General features: G+C 42.7%; 1 protein-coding gene across 4 annotated transcripts; it reads right to left on the bottom strand.

Moving 5' to 3' along the window:
* Positions 1 to 3,689: 3,689 nt before the first annotated feature.
* LOC126990745 (protocadherin Fat 1-like) lies at positions 3,690 to 24,720 on the bottom strand. Of its 4 annotated transcripts, none has more exons than XM_050849411.1 (8): positions 24,403 to 24,594; positions 23,727 to 23,955; positions 21,962 to 22,125; positions 20,186 to 20,373; positions 19,556 to 19,742; positions 17,455 to 17,572; positions 8,587 to 8,681; positions 3,690 to 4,232 (listed from the first exon to the last, which is right to left on the bottom strand). In XM_050849411.1, the coding sequence occupies exons 2-6, from the start codon at positions 23,951 to 23,953 to the stop codon at positions 17,559 to 17,561; spliced, it is 780 nt and encodes a 259-aa protein (XP_050705368.1). In that variant the 5' UTR covers positions 23,954 to 23,955; positions 24,403 to 24,594; the 3' UTR covers positions 3,690 to 4,232; positions 8,587 to 8,681; positions 17,455 to 17,558. The 4 variants fall into 4 exon arrangements, with proteins under 4 accessions (XP_050705368.1, XP_050705365.1, XP_050705367.1 ...); XM_050849410.1 differs by lacking the exon at positions 24,403 to 24,594 and adding an exon at positions 24,628 to 24,720 and having other exon boundaries at positions 3,691 to 4,232; XM_050849408.1 differs by having other exon boundaries at positions 23,727 to 24,594.
* Positions 24,721 to 24,990: the final 270 nt, after the last annotated feature.

The following is a 24,990-nucleotide window of genomic DNA, read 5'->3' as shown; positions in this document are numbered from 1 at the left end:
AGGAAGGAAGGAAGAGCATGATTGAGGGGAGGAGGGAGGGCAGGAAGATTTATTTTGACTGGGGCGGAAATGAGGAAGGAGAGCATGATTCGGGGAGGAGAGAGCGAAGGAAGATGTATTTTGACTGGGGAGGAAAGGAAGGCAGGGAGGACAGAATGGGGAGGAGGAGGAGGAAGTGAAGGAAGATGTATTTTGACTGGGGAGGAAAGGAAGGAAGAGCATGATTGGGGGAAGGAGGGAGGCTAGGAAGATGTATTTTGACTGGGGAGGAAAGGAAGGAAGGGAGAGCATGATTGGGGGGAGGGAGGGAAGGAAGGAAGATGTATTTTGACTGGGGAGGAAAGGAAAGAAGGGAGAACATGATTGGGGGGAGGGAGGGAGGGAAGGAAGATGTATTTTGACTGGGGAGGAAAGAACATAGGGAGCCTGCAAGAGGCCTTATGGCTTACACAGGGCAGCTCCAGATTCTCTCCCACTGCCACCTGTCGTCCTCGTCCATGTAGCTATCCAGTCTACTCTTAAAACAAGCTATCGTCCCTGCACTAACTATGTGATTGCTGAGTCTATTCCATTCCCCCACCACCCTACTACTAAACCAATGCTTGCCTATATCTCTCCTAAATCTATACTTTTCTCATTTAAATCCATTACTGCGAGTTCTATCCTGCTGGCTAATTCTCAGTACTTTACTTATATCGCCTTTGTTGTAACCCTTGACCCATTTGAATACTTCTATCAGATCTCCCCGCACTCTTCGTCTTTCTAGTGAATGTAAGTTTAGATGTTTCAGCCTATTTTGATACGGGAGGTTCCTCAGCCCCTGAATCATCCTGGTCATCCTCCTCTGAACTGATTCTAGCAAGTTGATGTCCATTCTGTAGTGTGGGCACCAAAACTGGACAGCATAATCTAAGTGTGGCCTAACTAATGCTATATAGAGTCTGAGGATGACCTCTGCACTCCTGTTGGTTACCGTCCTGTTAATAATAAAGCCTAATACCCTGTTAGCCCTATTCCTCGCACTAATACATTGCTTCCTTAGTTGTAGGTCAGAGTTCACTAACAGTCCTAAATCCCTTTCACACACTGCTCTACCTATCGTGTGGAGTCTAAACTATACCCGTGTAATGGGTTGCGTGTTCCTACACTCAGTACGCTACACTTGGTGATGTTAAAATTCATCTGCCAATTCTCTGACCAAGCTGATCACAGTTTGTTGAGATCCTCCTGCAGTGGTCTGGCATCCTCTTCTTACCTGGATTTCTTACCTGGATGACCTTTCCCTATGAGCCATGCTGGAGTGAACCGTCAGGCAAAGAACCGAAAGGTCTCACCAACCAATGCACCAGCCTATCCAAGCTCATCAAAACAACAGTACATAATCCAATAAGACATAGGCTGGAAAGTGCATTGGGAATTCATTTTGTATGGTCAGGGATAACTAAGTAAGCATTCACTAGGTAAGCCTTGGTAGGGCAGTCGATCATCAACCAAAAGGCTCCAGACGTTCCCTCCAACGGTTAGCCGCGATCTGCACTTTATATTCTGTTTTTGGCAGGTAGGTTTTGTGGGGAGGGGTCCAAGCCCTCCCCACTGGCCAAGATCAGGGGCTGGACTAACTGCTAACCAAAGGGCTGGGACGGGGCAGCTCAGGGCGGACTGTCATGAGTGGAGGAAAGGATAGGAAAGGAAGGGAAGGGAAGGAAAGGAAAGGAAAGGAAAGGGAAGGAATGGGAATGAAAGGAAAAGGAAAGAAAGGAGAGGATAGGATAGGAAAAGGAAGGAAGGAAAGGAAAGAAAATGATAGGGAAGGGAAGGAAAGGAATAGGAAGGGAAGGGAAGGGAAAGGAAAGGAAATGATAGGGAAGGAAAGGAATAGGAAGAGAAGGGAAGGAAAGGAATGGGAAGGAAAGGAAAGGAAAGGAAAGGAAAGGAATGGGAATGAAAGGAAAGGGAAAGAAAGGATAGGATAGGATAGGAAAAGGAAGGGAAGGGAAAGGAATGGAGAGGAGAGGAAATGATAGAGAAGGAAAGGAAGAGAGAGAGACAGGACGATAAAGGGAGAAACAGATAAAATTAAAGATATGAAGAAAAGAGGAGATAAGACAGAGAGAGAGAGAGAGAGAGAGAGAGAGAGAATAAAAAATAATAATAATGAAAAAATATACTAATAACCGTCTTTATCCACAGCTCTGAAGAACGAAGGAAGAACAGAAGAAAGGAAGGAAGGCCATCTTGGAAGACTCAAGAACCAGTCACCCCAGTCCAAGGAAAGGTGACAAGAGGTCACAGTACGAAGGAGCAGTCCAGTCCGTTGTAAAGTTATTGGAAAAGGAAGGAAAGGGAAAGGAAAGGATAGGGAAGGAAATGAAAGGAAAGGATAGGAAAGGGAAGGGAAGGGAAGGAACAGAGAAGTGTATATATAGTTAAGCTTAAAGTCACATACAGTTAGATACATACAGTTACACTCACATAGATTTTCATACAGTTTTGATGGTGCGTTTGACGAAGGCGGTTGACTCAGTGGGTAGCGGATTGGCCCGCCCCACGGTGTTATGGAGGCTCTCAACACAAGTATAGTAAACCCTCGATATAACGGACTAATTTATTTATTTATTTATTTATTTTTTTTCCACATCAGAGGACACATCTCAAGGGCAATAAAGAGTCCCCAAAAAGCCCGCTACTCGCCGCTCCTGTAAAAGATAAGAGTAAAGAGTAGCCAAAAGAGAGGTCAATTTCGGGTGGAGAGGTGTCTTGATACACACTCGGTTTGGGGGGAACTTAGTCCGTTAGGGCCGAAAGTCCGTTATAAGCAGCGAAAATTAAAAAAAAACGTAAAATAATAAAACGACGAAGCTAGTAAACGTAGGTATATATATTTTTTTTTATGTATGTTGTGTGCATGATGTCTGTATAACCGCACAGCACTTGGCGACGCACTCCGAGGCACTGAAGTTGCTAGGTTGTGAGTGGGGTCTTGCGTGGGGGTCATATCGTTACGGGTATGGGTAGAATTTTACAAGTGCAGCGAGTAGTGGGCTTTTTTATTATTGTTTACTTTTTTTTGTGCCCTTGAGTTGTCTCCTTTGTTGTAAAAAAAAAAAAAAAAGTGCGCCAATCTCGCACTGGCAGATGAAACTTTTTTTTTGTAGTGTTTGGTGTGTTATGAAATAATGTGCTAACTGTTTCTGTCACAAATAATTAAATGATTGACTTTTCAATGCCTGTGTACACAGCACCTGTAAAATAACTTGCAGAGAGAAATGTTCAACTTGCTTACAGTTTCTATATTTCGCACCGGGTTCCATTCCTGGGCGAAGTGGAAAAATTTGGGCGTCTTTTCCGATACCCTACGCCCTTACCTTGCCTTGCCTTAATATCTCCTCTCTCTCTTTCTCTGGTCATCCCATAGTTAGTTAGTAGGTTAGTTGAGACACTTACTATTCAATATTATTACCTTGCCTCTCTCCCTCTCCCTTCTGATACCTTTCTCTCTCTTTTATCTGTAAATTTCTTTGTTCTTTCTTACATTATTTCTTTTCCTTTTCTCATCTCTCTCCTTCCCTTACCTCCTCTCTCTCTCCCTCTTTACCTTTTCCTCTCTTCCTCTCTCTCTCATAGGAATAGAACACACAAACATTACAAATTAACTTTTCATTAATAGAAAAACACACATACATGCATATACATAGTAACTTTGATAAGGCTATGTGGGTGCTATGTTGGCTAGGGGGGGAGGGAAGGAGAAGGGGGTCCTTCATGAGGCTGGGGGGGTATGTGTCTGTGGGCAGTTGTCAACATACTGTGGGAGGTACATCTGTAGGGTCCTGTGAGCTGTGGTGAGGTGAGGAGAGAGAGAGAGAGAGAGAGAGAGAGAGAGAGAGAGAGAGAGAGAGAGAGAGAGAGAGAGAGAGAGAGAGAGAGAGAGAGAGAGAGAGAGAGAGCACCTCTATCTCGCCTCTCGAGTCTCACTCACTCACTCACTCTATGATCTAATGTATATAGTTATGCATATGTTGTATTATATGTATATAGCTAATGTATGTTGTATGGATTAATAAAAATGAAAAATATAGAAAAAGGTGTTTGTCATATGTGTGTGTGTGTGTGTGTGTGTGTGTGTGTTCTCTTCTCTTCTTCCATTCTTCCTCCTCTTCTTCTGATCTTCCTGTTGCCTTTATCATCATCTTCCTCCTCTTCTTCTTCTTGGTCCCAACATCAACACACACCTGAGGAGAATAACTGTATTAATGGATTGGAGAGAGAGAGCTATACCAAATGAAGAAGATGCAATAACAGAAGGAGGAGGAGGAGAAACTATGCTAAAAAGAGAAATATGAGAGAGGAAAAAAAGGAAGAGAAAATGTGATGATCAGAGAAAGAGAATAAAGGAGGAGGAAGGAAGGGAGATAACCAAATGGAGGGAGGAAGGAGGCAAGGAAGAGGAAGAAGGAAGAGAAAATGTGATGATCCAAGGAAGAGAAAGAAGAGGAAGGGAGAGAACTAAATGGAAGGAGGTAAGTGGAGGAAAATGGAGAAGAAATTAGAAATAGAAGGGAGAGGAAAGAGAGAGACCAAATGAGGAAAAAAGAGGAAGATGCAATAACAGGAGGAGGAGAAACTGCTGAAGAAGATAAATATGAGAAAAAGAGGAAGAAGAGGAGGAGGAGGAAAAAAGGGAGAGAACCAAATGGAGGGAGGGAGGGAAGGGCGATAGCAGTGAACAGCAGACTTGCTGAGCACTGCGAGCACAATGGGTGGCTGTTCGTCGACAATAATTATTGGGACCTCTTCTTTGGCAACGACACCCTCTACGCCCGTGACGGGATACACTTGACGTTCAAGGGTGTTGAGGCTCTCTCAGACTCCCTTGAGCGAGCACTTGGTACCCTGAGGGATTTTTTAGTATGGGCGAGGGGGGGAGGAGTAATGGGAGGGGACATCTAGCTCATAATATAACCAGGCAGCTTAGAAGTAATTCTAGAGGAGTAACAGAGGACGGGCTAAGAATCTTCTATACTAACAGCAGGAGCCTCAGAAACAAGATAGACTTACTAAGGGGTGAAGCTTGTTCAGAAAATTTTGACATAATAGCGATCACTGAGACATGGATAGACACTGCTAATATAAATTTTAGATCAGAATTTGAAATAACGGGTTATCAGATGTTTCACAAAGACAGAAGGGGCAGAAAGGGAGGTGGAGTTGCGCTATATGTTAAAGACTCACTTAAATGTTTAGTTAACAACTCAGTCAAAACTAACATGGATTCAGAATCAGTTTGGGTGGACGTTTACAAAGGGAAAGAAAAACTAACTCTAGGAGTTCTGTACAGGCCACCCAACCTTAACAGGCAGGACACGAGTATATTACTACAGGAGATTGGCAGGGCGAGTATGAGTAGAAATGTCTGCGTAATGGGGGACTTTAATTATAGGAATATAGACTGGGAAGATCTAGTGGGTGACCTGGAAGCCGAGGACTTTCTTGAAGTTATACAAGATAATTTCCTTAAGCAGGTAGTTACTGAGCCTACCAGAGGAGATAACATATTAGACTTAGTCCTGCCCAATAATGGGAACTTGCTACGTGAGTTGGAGGTGGGCGGAGAGTTAGGAAATAGTGATCACAGAACGGTTCGTTTTAGCTTAGATCATGGTAACCCGCGAACCAAACCCAGTGTTAGTGCCAGATTTTAGAAGAGCAAACTACGAGGGGCTTCGAAGACATCTTGAAGGGGTAAACTGGGATAATTTAGGGATTCATGAGGGCCAGAACTGCGGATTGGAGAGCCAGGAGAACCAGGTAGAAATGTCTTACAATAATTTAGTTACAGTAATAGTAGAGGGCAAGAACAGCATATACCACAGCGAACACTTAGAAAGAAAACAATGATCCTAAGTGGATGACTCGTGGACTAAAACACGAGATTGGGTTAAAGAAGGAATTTATCAGAAAATAAAGAATGGGGAAACACATCTCAGGGGCCGGTACGTCGAACTATCTAGATTAGTTAAGAAAACACCAGGATAGCAAAAAGAACTATGAGATCAAAGTAGCAAATGAGGCGAAAAGTAATCCTAAGGGCTTCTTTCAGATGTATAGAACAAAAACACGGGAGAAAATTGGACCGCTGAAAACAAACACAGGGAGCTAGTAGAAAATTACGAAAATATGAGCACATTGTTGAACGACTACTTCCTTTCAGTATTCACACAGGAGGATCGAACGACTATACCGGAAAGAGTTCAGGTGTACGAGGGCGGGGATGGCGATAAATTGAGGGATATAATCATTACCAGGCAAGTAGTTCAGGATGAGATAGATAAGCTTAAGAAGAACAAGTCGCCAGGTCCTGACGGGATATTTCCGAGGGTATTAAAGGAGTTAGGTGATATAATCAGTGACCCACTAACCGACATCTTTAAGATGTCGGTAAATACTGGCTATGTGCCGAGCCTATGGAAAGTAGCTAATGTGACGCCGATTTTTAAAAAGGGGGACAGGTCAGTTGCTTCAAACTATCGCCCAATTAGCTTAACATCGGTTATAGGGAAGATGCTGGAGTCCATAATAGCCAGGAACATTCGGGAGCATTTAGAGAAACGTAGCTTAATTGTTAATTCACGACTCGCAGCATGGGTTCACAAAAGGTAGGTCATGCCTCACCAATCTCTTGTCCTTCTACAATAAAGTATTTGAGGCGGTTGACAGAGATGAAAATTATGATGTAATCTATCTTGATTTTAGTAAAGCGTTTGACAAAGTTCCTCACCAACGACTGTTGCTTAAATTACAGGCTCACGGAGTAGAGGGTAAAGTTTTGAACTGGGTCAAGGCGTGGCTTAGCAATAGGAAGCAAAGAGTGCAAATCAATGGTAAAAGATCTGACTGGGGATGTGTTACGAGTGGGGTCCCACAAGGTTCGGTATTAGGTCCACTTTTGTTTATTATTTATATCAATGACTTAGACACAGGAATTAGTAGTGATGTTAGTAAATTTGCAGATGATACCAAGATCGGTAGAGTAATTGAGTCGGATCAGGACGCTAGTATTCTCCAAGGTGAACTCAACAGATTATATGACTGGGCGGATAAATGGCAGATGGAGTTCAATGTAGGGAAGTGCAGTATTCTGAGTGTAGGTAGGAACAACCCCTCACATAACTATTGCTTAAATGACACTCTCATAAGTAGGTCTGGGTGCGAGAGGATTTAGGGTCTTAGTGAGCTCTGATCTCCGTCCAAGGGCACAATGCATTCAAGCTAGAAATCGAGCTAATAGGGTACTGGGATTTATTTCAAGGAGCGTAAGCAACAGAAGCCCCGAAGTCTTCCTCAAACTATATTTAGCATTAGTTAGACCTCATCTTGACTATGCGGTTCAGTTCTGGTCACCCTACTATAGAATGGATATCAAAATGTTAGAATCGGTGCAGAGGAGGATGACTAAGATGATTCAGGGGTTGAGAAACTTGCCATACGAGGAAAGACTCAAACAGTTAAACTTGCATTCTCTAGAAAGGCGAAGGGTGCGTGGAGACATGATCGAGGTTTATAAATGGATGAAGGGCTTTAATAAGGGAGACATTCATAAGGTTTTGTTGGTAAGAGAACCGGGTAGGACACGAAGTAACGGATTTAAACTGGATAAATTCAGATTCAACAGGGACATAGGCAAAAATTGGTTTACTAACAGGGTGGTGGATGAGTGGAATAGGCTTAGCAATCATGTGATGAGTGCCAATACAATTGTCACATTCAAAAATATACTAGATAAATTCATGGACAGCGATATTAGGTGGGGTTAGATACACGGGAGCTTAGGGTCAAAGGAGCTGCCTCGTACAGGCCTACCGGCCTCTTGTAGACTCCTGCGTTCTTATGTTCTTATGTTCTTAAGAGAAAATGTAATGAGCAGAGGAAGAGAAAGAAAGGAGGAGGAAGGAAGGAAGGAGGTAAGGAAGAGGAAGAAGGTAAGTGGAGGAAAAGGGAGAAGAAATTATAAGTAGAAGGGGGAGAGAGAGAGAGAGAATGTATAATATTACATAGAAAAAACACACACACACACACACACACACAGGGGACTTAAATTTCCCTGCCTACCTAGATATTGACAATGTAATATACTTGTACTGAGTGACTCCACAACACCATGGTCTGCCAGGCCTGCTGAGACCCACTGCTGTATGTATGTATGTGTGTATATATATATATATATATATATATATATATATATATATATATATATATATATATATATATATATATATATATATATATATATATATATATATATATATATATATATATATATATATATATATATATATATATATATATCACACGAGTCTGAGTATTTTTTGGGCAGATGTGTGACTTATTCTCATTGTTGTTCCATAATTATCTTGATGTCATTACTTTCTGTGTCTAGACCAAGTAAACAGACCAAGACAAGATTAATTTTAAGTAGACAGACTAACAAAAAGTGTCTCATCTTTTAATTAACAGTTTCCTGTACGAGTTGAGGGTTGTTGAGGCAGACAGACAGGCTAACATAAGTGTCTCAGGGTGTGGACTCACCCTCGGGTTTGGCCGGCAAGTCTGGCTACATCTTCTGTGCCTCTGAGCCGTCCAAGAAGAGACTCGCTGTGCTGCAGGGAGCTCTCAGGGGCACACTGGAGGAAGGAAAGGAAAACATCAGAAGGGAGAATGACAATGAAAAGGAAGGAACACTGGGAAGGAAGGAAGGAAGGAAGGAAGGAAGGGAGAGAAATGATGAAGGAAATAAAAAGATTGAGACAGAGAGAGAGAGAGAGAGAGATGGGGGGGAGGGAAAGAGCGCGAGAGAGAGAGAGAGAGAGAGAGAGAGAGAGAGAGAGAGAGAGAGAGAGAGAGAGAGAGAGAGAGAGAGAGAGAGAGAGAGAGAGAGAGAGAGAGAGAGAGAGAGAGAGATGGGGGAGAGAGAGAGAGAGAGAGAGAGAGAGAGAGAGAGAGAGAGAGAGAGAGAGAGAGAGAGAGAGAGAGAGAGAGAGAGAGAGAGAGAGAGAGAGAGAGAGAGAGAGAGAGATACAACTAGATAGCTATACATTAAGGTCTAACACTTGGTACATCTAGCCCGCCTGAAAGGAAGGATGAACATCACATAACCTTACTCACCTACATATGACAAAATTAACTCTTACTCAAATGTTCTGGGGGAAAATTCATAAGTGGGCTACAATTAAATGACTGTTCAGGGAGGGGGATCCCAACCTGGCCGGCAGATTCATAGGTAGGCATGATAACCACTACACCACGGAGCCAGAAGAATTAGCCACACTATACCAGGACAAATAATTATTAGTGTGTGCCCTGGTAAGATTCATATGTGCAGCCCTGGTAGTGGTTCTTATTATGTAACATAGTGAGCCAGTATAAGGGTATTGGTGAGTAAGTTTATGGCCCCAAGTGACTCAGTGTCGGTTTAACCCGTCCGCTTTGATTGGCACAGATTTGGCCTTCCCTGGTAGCCTGGTAACATATAGTCCCAGGTCCTTCTCTGCCTCTGTGGTGGATAGTGGTGTTTCCCATGTGGTATTGGTGTGCTGGGTATCCCTTCACTGGTAGCTTGGTAACATACACTCCCAGGTCTTTCTTGCCTCTGTGGTGGATAGTGGTGTTTCCCATGTGGTATTGGTGTGCTGGGTATCCCTTCACTGGTAGCCTGGTAACATACACTCCCAGGTCTTTCTTGCCTCTGTGGTGGATAGTGGTGTTTCCCATGTGGTATTGGTGTGCTGGATATCCCTTCACTGGTAGCCTGGTAACATACACTCCCAGTAGGGTGGATCGAAATTGGCGAAAAAAGAAAATTTTGTTTTTTTCATCATGTAATAGTGTGGAAAATATGGGCTTAGCAAAGAGTTTAACACTGTTAAAAGCTCAAATGTCTAATACTACATTATCAGGTGCCCCAACATCTTTGAAAAATATAATAAGTGATAATTACTCGATATGTTGTTGCCTGTGAGCAGAGATCTATGTTTCTGCAACAATATTGCTTTCCATTGTAATATGCCATGTTTTATACATCTATTATTAATGTCCAGATACACAGCTCTCAGTTCATCTTAAGTAAGACTATCCAGAGCTCACCACGAGGAGGTGGCTGTGTGTCGAGCTCCGCCCATGCCCATCCCAACCACCCATCCTTGAGCATGACAAATTCAATTATTAATTTCTTTAACATTTGCTTATGCTTTGAAGTTAGTTTTACTTTCAAAGCGTGGTATCTTGACACGTGATGCAAGTCTTGATCGTATATATCCATGACGTGCCTCATGCCCACACACCTTCAATGAAGCATCACTGACTTCTTTAACTATTCTCTCCACTGCCTGAGTATGACAAGGAAATGCTTCAAATGTCATTTTACTCCTATTTATAATGTGGTGTTCAATGTCTTCATCTGTTATATTCCTTGTTAGTGGTGGCTCAGAGATATGACTTAGCTGCCAGTCAATCAGATCTGTGTAATCCGTTGCATCAAAATTTATAGGAGGAACCTTGAAGCATCTCACAGATTTCTGTTTGTTTTTCTGCCGGGTCTTCTTTATTCTCCTCCAGCCTAATTCTCTTGTTTCATCTTTGTTGTCTACTATCATTGCTGCTAAAATGTTTTCTGGATGGCAGAAGAAAGCATTTCTCTGAATTACAGGTCTAACAATATCACACACATCATCACCAAGGTTTCTTGTGAGTTCAGTTGTCTTGAGTATGTGCTTTGGCCCATTTACAAAAGATGTGCTCTGCTTAATGGAAAACCACATTGGCACATAAACCTGCATTATGTACTGCACAATGCTGCAGAATATCTTGGAAGGCTTATCAGTTGAGATGTACAAACGAAGCAAGCGGTTTGCAGTCGTTACCCAACGGGAGTGGGCCATTTTTCCTGGGCTGCGATGTGCCAAATCTGGTGAACAAATTCCTGTGATAATTGCTTGGTGAATTTCAAGTAAGTACTTCTGGTCAGTGCTAAGATCATTACAATGTACAGTTGGCTTTTCTGCATCAATTATTTCAAATGCTACAATGGGAAGATTCTCACAGTCATTGAGCAGTTTACCAATTGGCCCAGTGAAACCATGTGGGCCATATGTTTTTCCATCAAGTTTTTCCACTAAGTGACGCAGTGGCAGCTCATTTGCATGGAGTTGACAAATGAAATGATGAACTGGTTTGTTAAGCTTCACTTCAATCATCCTTATGGCTCCTCCTTTTTCTCCTGTGTTAACTACTGTGCCATCACAGCCAATTGCAACAAGGTCTTTCAGGTCAATATCATTTTCTTCAGCATACTGAAAGAAGCCTTTACTTATCCCCTCTGCAGACCCACATGTTACACTGTAATGACCCATGTACTCTGCTCCAGGTTCATGAACCAGAGCTATATGTTCTTCCATTATTTTCTTTCTGTAGTATTTACCCCCCTTCATTTCTTGGGTTAATGTCAAATCCTTCCTGCCATCAAAATATATGCCTGTGATTGCTTTATGTTCTCTTTGATTGATGCTGGATGATCGCATCTTTTGCCTAGCTCTTCTAATTTTGTTTCTGTCCACAACTTCTGACATGTCTTGGCTTGATACAACTCCAATATCTTGCAAAGCAGAACTTACAATAAGAGCTGCAGCTCTGTCTGACACACCAGCTCGATCACATGCACATGCTACAGTTTGAAGATGTTTGGTTTCTTCTTCCTAGGGAAGACATATGCTTCTTCTCAAGCATTCGTTTGGAAGGTGTTGGTTCTGGATATAGCTCATCATCATCTGTATGCTCAGATATATTATCACTTTCTGATGAAATGTCAAGATCAGTATTGGTGGTGTCCGTACAATCTGTATGGGATAACAGTTGTTGTTCTCTTTGCTTCCTTAGCATTGTTGCAGTCTTTTCTTGGTTAATGTTATGTCCACTCGATCAATGACCATTTTCCGCTCACTTCTCTGATCTAACAGGAAAATATGTTCTTCCTTTGGAACCTTTCTTTCTTTGGGACAAGCACAGTTTGATGGTAGTTTACATTTACATGCTGCAATGTCAAACAATTTGTTCTGTGCTTCTAACTTGAATGCTTCAAGTTTTGCCCTGTAAGCTTGAGAGTCACTTCTGCCTTTGTGGGGTTTTAATATGTTGCGATACTTTGAATGGTAACATTTTAGCTTTTGTTCAATCCGTTGATTTGACACTGTTGGAATAGATGTGTTTTCCAAACTACCTTTAGCCTTTCTACAACCTTGTCAGCAATTTCTGAGAATGAGGGATCCTTATTTGTGCTCTTCTTCAGATCATTTCTCACAAATATATAACATCTCATTACTGTCTCATAAGTTGGTAATACTCAATGCCATAAATCTTCCCATGTCCAAAATGGGGCACTCATCTGCTGATCTAGTTGTATGTGTCTTAGCCATGTTGTCTTATAAGTCTGGAGCCAAAATATGCTAAATTAGGCTATAATTTAGCATTAATAAACACACAGTAAAGACATCCATACAGTACGAAGTAAGGCTCAGTACTGGGCAAGAAGAGTCAGGGAACCCGGGCTCAGAGCAGGCTGGGTAAGCCTGATGTAACAGTGTGCAATCACTACAATTTCCTACCGCTGTTTCCCAGTTAAAACTCTTATTTAAGCACTAATATATATATATATATATATATATATATATATATATATATATATATATATATATATATATATATATATATATATATATATATATATATATATATATATATATATATATATATATATATATATATATATATATAAAATTCTGCCACACTTGTCACTTTATGTACTTTAGGCATTAGTTACTATACATGAAGAAATATGCCACTTTTAATGAATTTTGCTATATATTAAATGACTTTGGGGCACCTGAAGATATTTATTCGCAAGTTTAATTTTTCTGCTGCAAACAACTATTATAATCCCCTATATTTTCCACACTATTACAATTTAAAATACCTTTAGGTAGCTATTTATTATACATAAAGGAATATGCAAGTTTTATCAATTATGCATTATATTTAATGGCTTTGGGGCACCTGAAGATATTTATTCACAAGTCTAATTTTTTTGTTGCAAGTTACGATCAACATCCCCCATATTTTCCACACTATTACAATTTAAAATATTAAAGTCGGATTTTTTGATCCACCCTAACTCCCAGGTCTTTCTTGCCTCTGTGGTGGATAGTGGAGTGTTTCCCCATGTGGTATTGGTGTGCTGGATATACCTTCACTGGTAGCCTGGTAACATACACTCCCAGGTCTTTCTTGCCTCTGTGGTGGGTAGTGGAGTGTTTCCCCATGTGGCATTGGTGTGCTGGATATCCCTTCACTGGTAGCCTGGTAACATACACTCCCAGGTCTTTCTCTGCCTCTGTGGTGGATAGAGGAGTGTTTTCCCATGTGGTATTGGTGTGCTGGATATCCCTCCCATGGTGCAGGACTTTACATTTTTCTTCATTGAATTGTAGCAGCCACTTTTTGCTCCATTTCAGTAGCTTGGTGATGTCTAACTGTAGGAAATCCGCATTCAAGGGGTTAACCTAGTAGCACATTTAGCACGTGGTACAGGCCCCGCGGGAATGTAAAAAATTAGTAACTAAAGTTTTTGCCCTTAGGCACAGAAGGCCGAGACAATATAATTACTCATTTTCCTGATTTTTTGTAATATTATTATAAATGATATTACTATATAATTATAACCCGGTAGCTGCGGGGATCATGTTTCTTAATGGTCCCTCTAAGCGAGGAAAATGAAAAAAAATCACCCCTCACACAAACCATTCCATAATATAATATATCAATGCATTTGTGATCAGATTATGTATCATCTATTTTTGGGGGTTTATATCACGGCACAAATCTGGCCCGTCGCTGCTTCCGGGATAAGAAAATATAGGAAACTTCACTAGGGCATAGTATAATAAGCCTGGCATTGTAGTACACCATATACGGCATATAGTCCAGGGCTTCCCAACTCAACTGGCGGCCCGCGGTCCAGATCCGGACTTGTGGGTGTTGCAGCTGGACCCAAGGCTCCAGCAGACATAAACATGTGTAAATTGAATAGCATGAAGGTCCTGGCGATGGATTCTCTTAACCCCTTGACTACGGATTTCCTACAAGAAGACCTCACCAAGCTACAGGAGTGGAGCAAAAAGTGGCTGCTACAATTTAATGAAGAAAAATGTAGTCCTGCACCTTGGGAGGGGATATCCAGCACACCAATACCATATAGGAAACACTCCACTATCCACCAAAGAGGCAGAGAAAGACATGGGAGTGCATGTTACCAGGCTACCAGTGAAGGGATATCCAGCACATCAATACCATATAGGAAACACTCCACTATCCACCACAGAGGCAGAGAAAGACCTGGGAGTGTATGTTACCAGGCTACCAGTGAAGGGATATCCAGCACACCAATATCATATGGGAAACACTCCACTATCCACCACAGAGGCAGAGAAAGACCTGGGAGTATAAGTTCACCAGGCTACCAGTGAAGGGATATCCAGCACACCAATACCACCATATAGGAAACACTCCACTATCCACCACAGAGGCAGAGAAAGACCTGGGAGTATAAGTTCACCAGGCTACCAGTGAAGGGATATCCAGCACACCAATACCATATGGGAAACACTCCACTATCCACCACAGAGGCAGAGAAAGACCTGGGAGTATAAGTTCACCAGGCTACCAGTGAAGGGATATCCAGCACACCAATACCATATGGGAAACACTCCACTATCCACCACAGAGGCAGAGAAAGACCTGGGAGTGTATGTTACCAGGCTACCAGTGAAGGGATATCCAGCACACCAATACCACCATATAGGAAACACTCCACTATCCACCACAGAGGCAGAGAAAGACCTGGGAGTATAAGTTCACCAGGCTACCAGTGAAGGGATATCCAGCACACCAATACCACCATATAGGAAACACTCCACTATCCACCACAGAGGCAGAGAAAGACCTGGGAGTATAAGTTCACCAGGCTACCAGTGAAAGCCAAATCCGTGCCAATTGCAGCGGACGGGTTAAAATGTGTATTTCCTTGACTGTCTGTAGGGTAAGTTAGGGGTGTGTTATACATAATATACTTAACCTATTAATGCAGATAAAAGTTTAGTAGTATAGATTATATTAAATATCAATAACAGAAAAAAGCTTTAATGGCGGTCGAGGCACAAGTGCACAGCTGAATCTAAGTGTGAGTTTTGGCCTCTTATCAATAGTATCTGTACTCATGAGTAAGCCAGTAGTACGTTGGTAGGGTATTGAGTATAATAATATATCGTGATGACAAAGGGGTATAAAATAGTTTTTTTATTTTCAGAAGCGACCGCACTGCTGGTGTGTATTCAATAGGTGTACGTTAAGTTGCCGGCACATTCACAGACCAACATTCGAGGGGTTATCATAACATTAAGTAAAGATAAATCTGCAGCGAATGTTGGCCTGTCAATATACTGCAAACTTGACGTACCTTATATATTTTGGGAAATATTGGATCAGTGCTGTTGCGGTCCGACCCGGCTGTACTGTTGCTGGATCTCAACAAGACCTTTACGAGATGACATTGTATCGTCTGAGAGTTGATCATTCTTTTGGGTCTTGTTCTCCTAATGTCGAGATCGCGTTGAAGATTTATTTAACTCTAATGGTTACCAACTGCAGTGGTGAACGCTCCTTTCCAAAATTAACTAGACTCAAGAAGTAAGAGTCAGTATGGTTCAAACAAGATTGAACCACCTCTCTCTAATGAGTACTGAGCAGCACGAGTCACTGAGGGAAATTAGCACGTCAAGGATACAACTGAGGAGTTTTCTGTTGCCAAGTCTCGTAAGTGCTTCACGTGAGCCACGTTGGTCTGCACTCAGTTCAGCAAATGGTTCCAAGATTCTCCGAGGCAGCACTAATAGTCTACTGGATAAGCTACTGCCTGCTATGTTCTTATTCAAAAAGGAGTAAAAAGTGTACAAAATAAAGCCATCTTTTATCAGGTGAGTCCTCCCTTCCCCTTTTCAAAAATACGGCTTTATATGAATTTTATCTCATTCCTCTACCTCATTATGTGGCCATTAACTGTGAGGCAAAGGGTATCTCATATTGTCCACCACTTGCATTACAGAGGTGACAGCACAGGACACAGGGAAGGCTTAACCCCTACAACACGAGGACGTGTATACTGTGTCCTTGCGTGCCCCGTACCACATCCCAGGACGCGCATACTGCGTCCTGGCTCGCTTTAACCAATATACAACTTATTTTATCTCTATATTTTTGCTTACATCTCAAAATTATCAATTAATTTATGTTTCTTTATATGCACCATTTAATTCTGCATGTTTTCATATATAATACATGATGATTGTGTTGAGTTTATGGCTGAAAACTTGTTATATCTAATAGCGACATTTGAAATTTGGCGCACGGCGATCCCGGATACGGCGCAGCGTGCTGTTTTGGCCCGGCCGTAGTGAGTTTCTTTATGTGCACCATTTAATGGACCGCATTGGCTATACAGGCATATGGCCACTCAACTCCAAGCTGTACTTTCCATAGATTTCAAGTTATAGAATAGTGTGTCTGAAGCTGTCTCCGAGATACATACACGGCCATGGTGCCGCCATCGCTCCAAGCCGATGACATTGCACACGCTTCACTCCTACCCGATTTCAGTTTTTCTCCAGGTCAAATAGTAGTGTCAGGAAATCGAGTAGAGGTAATAAGGGAGCGGTCGTAGGCTCAGAGCGGTGACTCTGCCAAGGCCTTGTATCCTGGAGGCAGCCTCAGATCCACTCTAGTACATAACTTGAATTCTATGGAAAGTACTGCTTTGACAGTTCACCAAGTGGCCACGTGTGGCACTGCCTGTATAGCCAATACGGTCCACTCTGCATGTTTTCTTATATAATACATGATGATTATGTTGAGTGTATGGCTGAAAACTTGTTATATTCAATAGCAACATTTGAAATTTGGCGCGCGTGGCGATCCCGGATATGGCACGGGGCGCTGTTTTGGCCCGGCCGTAGTGAAGGGGTTAAGAGTGAAGATACAGGCCAACTCTTGCATTAATAAGCTGGACAGCACAAGACAGCTGATAGGTCCAGGCACCCAACAGGAACAAATAACACCATGACTCTTGCATTAATAAGTTGGACAGCACAAGACAGCTGGTAAGTCCAGGCACTCAACAGGAACAAAAAACACCACAACTCCTGCATTAGTTTTTTAATCAGACTCTCTAAAAAGATGGTAGTGAAAACACCAGTTAACTCTCACATTATTAAGTTGGACAGCACAGGACATAGGGAAAGCATGAGAGAGTGAAGGTATACCGGATAACTCTTGCAACATTAAGTGGGACAGACTCACCGAGGAGGGTTGGGTCAGCTGGGCGTCCTTCACAGGGGTGGTGAGGGCGCAGGCATCAGGAGTAGCTCACAGTAGGAGTTTGAGTACACTCTCTGCCACGACCTTCACTGTAGCCAATCTGAGGGTGTTAGTACATCAGTCGGGAACTTGAAATAGCTGAGAGTAAAGCTACAAGATGCCAAGTCAATCATCCACTCCATCAGGAAGTTATTTACTTAGGGTCGCATTATTAGACATTTAGCCGCCCAAGAACACATATTTGACAAGGCTGCAGGAGTTGTGGGCATTTCCAGGGGTGGTTTTATGACCCTGGTGGTAGTTTAACCCTTCTTCTGTACCATGAGCCTGAAAAACACTCATTAGAACCTGACTGATATCCCCCTTTGACCTTTAGAAGTAGCTGATGTGAGCAGGGAAAGTGTCTTGTAATACCAGCCTTAATCTCACAGTCATTCATTCATCCACACACACACACACACACATGCAGAGGCAGTGTGGTCTCCCATAAGAAGAAACACATAAGAAACTGGAAAGAATACAAAAGATGGCAACAAAATGGTTCCAGGGATTGACATACGAGGAGAGACTAAAGGAAATGGACTTACCAACACTAGAACAAAGAAGAGAAACGGGAGACCTAATACAAATCTACAAATTATTGAGCAAAATGGAAGAAGTAGACAACGAGGAGTTACCACTAAAAGAAGAAATTACCACCAGGAACACAAGAGGACACAGTCAAAAATTGAGGAAGGGAAGATGCTTGAGAGACATAAAGAAATATAGCTTCCTGCAAAGAAGTACAGAGGTTTGGAACAGACTAAGGAGGATGTAGTATCAGAAAGGAGTGTGCAAAGCTTCAAGGAAAAGTTGGATAAATGTAGATACAGAGACGGGACCACACGAACGTCAAGCCCAGGCCCTATAAAACTACAACTAGGTAAATACAACAACTAGCTAAACACACACACACACACACACACACACACACACACACACCTGATGTGATAATCTGTTGATGCAGTGGGTTAAAGGAGAAACAAGGCTAAGAGGAGATGACCAACCATCAAGACTTGACCTAATTTTCACAGAAAAATGTTGAGTTAGATGAAGGAGTCAGTCACGAGTGCCCCTTAGGAAAGAATGGCATCAACTATGACAGATGAAAACTATGGAAGGATTTGAATACCAAGATGAGGCATATAAGGAAAAAAGGAAAAACTATACAAAGGAAGATTATGTTGGACTCAAGACAGAGAATTGCAACAAAATGGTCCCAGAACTCTCGAATATGACGTATGAAGACATTGAGGGAGATGGACTTGACGACACTGGAACAAAGAAGGGAGAGAGGAGATTTGATTGCACTGTACAAGTTGGTAAATAAGTTTGATGAGGAAAGGGTTGGAAAGTTTTGTTTAGTGGGTGCAACATCTGTGGTCACATGCCGGAGAGACACAGAAGGGGAAGGAATTCTAGGAGAAGGGAACAGTTGGAAAGTTTTGCTTAGTGGGCACAACATCTGTGGCCATATGCTGGAGAGAGACAGAAGGGGAAGGAATTATAGGAGAAGGGGACAGTTGGAAAGTTTTGCTTAGTGGGCGCAACATCTGTGGCCATATGCTGGAAAGAGACAGAAGGGGAAGGAATTATAGGAGAAGGGAACAGTTGGAAAGTTTTGCTTAGTGGGCGCAACATCTGTGGTCACATGCCGGAGAGACACAGAAGGGGAAGGAATTCTAGGAGAAGGGAACAGTTGGAAAGTTTTGCTTAGTGGGCGCAACATCTGTGGTCATATGCTGGAGAGAGACAGAAGGGGAAGGAATTATAGGAGAAGGGAACAGACCCCAGGAGACGGGACACAACCCCCCATTAATGCCTGGTACACTGCTGGGTGGACAGGGGCGTAGGGTATCGGAAAAGCCGCCCAAATTTTTCCACTCTGCCGGGGAATCGAACTCAGGCTCTCTGGGTTCTAATAAGTGTTTCTTGAGGTTCATGGTACAGAAGAAGGGTCACACTACCACCAGGGTCATAAAACTCTCTCGGCTGTGAGCTGAGCATGCTAACCACTGCACCACGAAGCCCCTTCACACCTTACCGATCTCGGCGCCCATGTTGCATATCGTGGCCATGCCGGTGCAGGAGATGGAGTCCACGCCAGGCCCCAAATATTCAACAATTGCCCCGGTGCCGCCTTTAACTGTCAGAATTCCAGCGACCTTCAATATGATGTCTTTGGGTGATGTCCAACTGCTCAGCTCCCCGGTGAGCTTAACACCAATGACCTAGAGAGAAGGCATATTAACCTCTTGTAATTTCTGGCTTTCTCCTGGCTGCAAAAATAATGACAATGAATTTAACCCTTTGACTGTGGATTTCCTATAAGAAGACATCACCAAGCTACAGGAATGGAACAAAAAGTGGCTGCTACAATTCAATGAAGTTTTAAGTCCTGCACCTTGGGAGGGGATATCCAGCACACCAATACCACATGGGAAACACTCCACTATCCACCACAGAGGCAGAGAAAGACCTGGGAGTGTATGTTACCAGGCTACCAGTGAAGGGATATCCAGCACACCAATACCACATGGGAAACACTCCACTATCCAACACAGAGGCTTGATTTTTCTCTTCCTCTTCCTCATCTCTTTTTTTCTCCTCCCCTTCCCCCTTTTTTTCTCTGCTTCTCTTCCTCTTTCCCTATATTCTCCTCCCTGTTCCCCACCTTAAGAATGGTCGTCCTGGGAGCCATGATGTTCGCCTGGTACTCCGGCAGCGTAAAGACTGGTGGGTTTTTGTTCATGTCGCACACCACCGTGAAGCTGGCCTGGATCTCTTCGTCCATCACGGACACCTTGAGGCTGTGCACGGGCAGGGACTCGCGATTCAGGGGTGTCTCAGTGTATAGACTGCCTGGAAAGGGGTGAAGTCTATATGGTATAAATACACAAAGAATGACCTCACATTGTTATATAGAAAGTTTCATTATTAAGGAAGCAAATATGAGTTTTCTGGGTCAAGTGTATGGTAATTATTCAGGGTTTTGTTAGGTTAGGTTAAGTTTAGGGTGTCTTTCAATATGAATCAACAAAGAATGGCCTCACATTGTTATATAGAAAGTCTCATTACTAAGGAAGCAGATATGAGTTTTCTGAGTCAAGATGTATTGTAATTATTAAGGTCTTTGTTAGGTTAGGTTAAGTTTAGTGTGTCTTTCAATATGAATCAACAAAGAATGACCCTACTTTGTTATACAGAAAGTCTCATTAGTTAGGAAGCAAATATGAGTTTTCCGAGTCAAGATGTATGGTAACTGTTCAGGGTTTTGTTAGGTTAGGTTAAGTTTAGGGTGTCTTTCAATATGAATCAACAAAGAATGACCTCACATTGTAATATAGAAAGTCTCATTACTAAGGAAGCAAATATGAGTTTTCTGAGTCAAGATGTATGGTAACTGTTGAGGGTTTTGTTAGGTTATGTTGAGTTTAGGGTGTCTTTCAATATGAATCAACAAAGAATGACCTCACATTGTAATATAGAAAGTCTCATTAGTAAGGAAGCAAATATGAGTTTTCTGAGTCAAGATGTATGGTAACTGTTGAGGGTTTTGTTAGGTTAGGTTAAGTTTAGGGTGTCTTTCAATATGAATCAACAAAGAATGGCCTCTCTTTGTTATATAGAAAGTCTCATTAGTAAGGAAGCAAATATGAGTTTTCTGAGTCAAGATGTATGGTAACTGTTGAGGGTTTTGTTAGGTTAGGTTAAGTTTAGGTGTCTTTCAATATGAATCAACAAAGAATGGCCTCTCTTGTTATATAGAAAGTCTCATTAGTAAGGAAGCAAATATGAGTTTTCTGAGTCAAGATGTATGGTAACTGTTGAGGGTTTTGTTAGGTTAGGTTAAGTTTAGGGTGTCTTTCAATATGAATCAACAAAGAATGGCCTCTCTTGTTATATAGAAAGTCTCATTAGTAAGGAAGCAAATATGAGTTTTCCGAGTCAAGATGTATGGTAACTGTTGAGGGTTTTGTTAGGTTAGGTTAAGTTTAGGTGTCTTTCAATATGAATCAACAAAGAATGGCCTCTCTTGTTATATAGAAAGTCTCATTAGTAAGGAAGCAAATATGAGTTTTCCGAGTCAAGATGTATGGTAACTGTTCAGGGTTTTGTTAGGTTAGGTTAAGTGTAGGTTGTATTTCAATCAAGGCATAACAACAGCATGCTCTAGTGATGTGTTTTCTTGAGGTATGAGATGCATTTCAAGAGATAAGTTAATTTAATATGATCTCAGGTAAAACTTCAATGATATGTGGAGGGAAAAAGGCAGGTTTCCAGCTCTTTTTTTCTCCTTCTTAGTTCTTTATTCTGCTGCCTTTCCCTGCTCCTCCTCCTCCTACTACTACTACTACTACTTCCACTATAACTATGAACAATAACATTAATGCGTAAAACTTCCATACGAATCTCTTTCAAGAGTAGAAGTAGATTCAGTCTTTCTCACCTTCCTTGTTCATGGTGACGGCTGCTTCTGAGGTCTGGTGCAGGACGGTGTATCTCAGCTTGCCCAGGTCCCAGGCATCAAGGTCCGTGGCCACAAGGTTGGTGACCACCTGGCCGGGAGACCAGTTTTCCTCCACGTAAGCTTCGCAGAGTGTGTGATTGAACCTGCAACAGTAAAAATACATAATAAATAAAAAATGAATAAGTAAATATTGTAGATATACAAATAAACACAATAGCTTGGTCACACCCAGAAGAGTGCAACAGATGGAAGACTGCGTACGAGAACAAAAGGTAATCCTTGTGACGGTAAATGAGAGCGTCGAAGGGAAAATAAAAAAATAAGAAAAAGTGATGTGGATGAAGGAAAATAAAAAGGTAACTAGAACGAGGTGGATGACAATGACAGTAAATGAGAGAACAAGGAAATGGATGAATGGGAGAGCAAAGCGGATGAAGAAAAAAAAGTACAGTAGAGCCCCACTTAGCGCAAGATCAATTAGCAGAAGCCAACATCTACCAAGGAAAAAAATAATTAGCGTGAAAGCCTCACTTAGCGCAAGATCAATTAGCACAAGCCACCATCTACCAAGGAAAAAAATTAATTAGTGTGAAAGCCTCAGTTAGCGCGAGATCAATTAGCACAAGCCACCATCTACCAAGGAAAAAATTAATTAGCGCGAAAGCCTCAGTTAGCGCGAGCAGCCACCACGACTGAGTTTTGAAAATTGCGCCAAGCTGCCATGATGCGCGGCACAAGCTGCGAGAGCCCTTACTTTACGCCATGTTGATACAGGGCAAGTGCTTTGTTTACGTTGTGGATGTGGATACGGGCAACTGACCTTGGCTGTGTGTGATGCACACCAGGAAAATTTGGACTTGCCGGTTGTCCAAGCTGCCGCCAAAGCGGTGGGAAGAAAAGGGCTCAGTGTGACACCAGGTTACGGTGAACCGACAACTCGCTCCTGGATGGGTGCACGGGCGTTGCCAGTAGCCACAACGGTTAGAAGAAAACAGCCAGTGTGACACACTGCCTTAAGGCAGCGAGGCCGCTGGCCGGGTGAGCGCCGGCGATGACGTCACCGGACTCCCAGCGAATCACAAGTGTGTTTTCAGAGCCCAGCCAATCGTAGGGTTGTTTTTTTAATGTGAGTGATTATTTTGAGTAATTATCAAACCCAAAAGTCAGACCCACGTCTGCACCAAATATTTTTTTTCATATTGGTTACTTTATTCAGTTAGCGCGGCCGCTTCATCCACCTAATTCTCGCGCTGAATGGGGCTCTACTGTAACTAGGACGAGGTGGATGACAATGATGGTAAAGGAAAGGTCAAGGATGAATGGGAGAGTGATGCGGATGAAGAAAAAAAAAAGAGAGAACCACCACAGCATTATTACACCACGCGGCAGAAAAAAAATAATAATGAACAAAAAAAGAATGAGTAAATAAATACATCCGTAAATAAGAGCAAGAACACGGAGCGGTGAGGAGCCGGATTTTTTTTTCTATGCACTCTTTTTGTTGCCCTTGAGCCGTCTCCTTTGATGTAAAAAAAAAAAAAAAATAATAAAAAAAAAAAAAAGGCTTCCCTCGGCGGGTGGTGATTGGAGGCCACACAGCTCTTGGCCTCCCGTTCTTTACACCTTTGTTGGAAGCAGTGTGTTGCTGTCGTCTTTGTTTTTGCCCTTGTAATAAAAAAGAGTCTATCAGTCTGGTCTGGCAACCTCATACTTATATTACTAATGGTCAAAGAGCAAAGGTCACCTGTGGGTTCTTGAGGGACAGGTTCTCCCAGCAGGGACGGTTGGTCTGGGCAGGTGTAGGAGGAGGCGAGCATGGCATGTATCACAGCCGAGTCTCAGGTCGTGCACTTGACAACCTGCCGGGACCCCACTCGGCCAGCCTGACCTCGGGACCACACCACTCTGCAGCCACTCATGGACAGCTCCTCCTCCGCCAGCCCATCCTTGCTGTGCCGGATGTCCCACCATTCCTGGAGAAAGGTTATGGCTGTCAGGCAACTCACCAGGCACTGGGTTTGACTCCCTTCTTCGATTTTTCTCCTTTATATCCATGTCTGCTCATTAAGGGTTTGGGTCTGTAGCATTTTTCTATCCTCCCTTGACCTGCTTTCATGGATCTCAGTGATGATAATAATAATAATAATAATAATAATAATAATAATAATAATAATAAGTTTAATGACACCATAATCACCTCCCCAGTTCCTTGCAGACACAGGGCAAGGAGTCACAAATGAGCTCAGTTATTAAAACAAATTATGAACAGTAATGAACATATGAAAAATAACTCATGACAGAAAGGGTAGCAAATGACAATTACTGTATCACTGACAATGAAAACTATTTCTGAGCACACCCAACTCTGGAATTACCTGTGGTTTCAGGTTAAAAAGGGTGTGATTCTATAGTTTGCTCACCATGACATTTATTCTTCCCTACAAGCCTCTTCTGTCCTACTGTCAACTGCCTAGCTGTTCTCCTGTAGGGGTGTTCTTGGCATGCTGAGCTGGGCCGGACACTGACGGGGTTAAGCGACAGTCATTGCCACTCAGGATTTGCTACATGCACTTATGCCTGCTGTAAAGTGAGGATTCTGCAGACTTCTCCATCCTCTACCAATACTCTTTCACATGCCGACATACCTTGGAGCTGTTGATGGACACTGTGTTGAGCTGCCTGAGGAGTTCACCTGTCCTAATTAGCCCTACGTATGGGAGTGGACGTCTCAGAGGATTGTTAGGTTTCATTTGGTTGAATATAAAGGAGGGGAGGGCTGCTCGGAGGCGTCGTTAGTAGTTAGGGGTCTTAAGGTCGGGCACCGTGCGTTACATTAGGGCACAAGTGTCGGGTACAGTTGGCCTCGATGAATGCCTGGCCGGGCCGGGAGTGGTGCTGGGCCGCAGTCTTGGCCGCTCTGAACGCCCGTGTCTCGGCACCAGAGGCCTCCTGCGTCATCACCGCCGCCAGAGTCACGGCAGACAGCAGCAAGCATCTTCCCGGCGCCA

The sequence above is a fragment of the Eriocheir sinensis genome, unplaced genomic scaffold (assembly GCF_024679095.1).
Source record: "Eriocheir sinensis breed Jianghai 21 unplaced genomic scaffold, ASM2467909v1 Scaffold195, whole genome shotgun sequence".
Classification (NCBI taxonomy): domain Eukaryota; kingdom Metazoa; phylum Arthropoda; class Malacostraca; order Decapoda; family Varunidae; genus Eriocheir; species Eriocheir sinensis.
The sequence above is the reverse complement of the archived record's forward strand: the minus strand, read 5'-3'. Positions and strand labels throughout refer to the sequence as shown.

Coding starts and splice junctions, on each gene's coding strand:
- LOC126990745 (XM_050849408.1), bottom strand. CDS start 24,037: ATGGATATAAAGGAGAAAAATCGAAGAAGGGAGTCAAACCCAGTGCCT. Junction 22,126..23,726: donor TGTCCCTCAAGAACCCACAG/GTGACCTTTGCT, acceptor TTACTGTTGCAG/GTTCAATCACACACTCTGCG. Junction 20,374..21,961: donor CGTCACCATGAACAAGGAAG/GTGAGAAAGACT, acceptor ACCCCTTTCCAG/GCAGTCTATACACTGAGACA.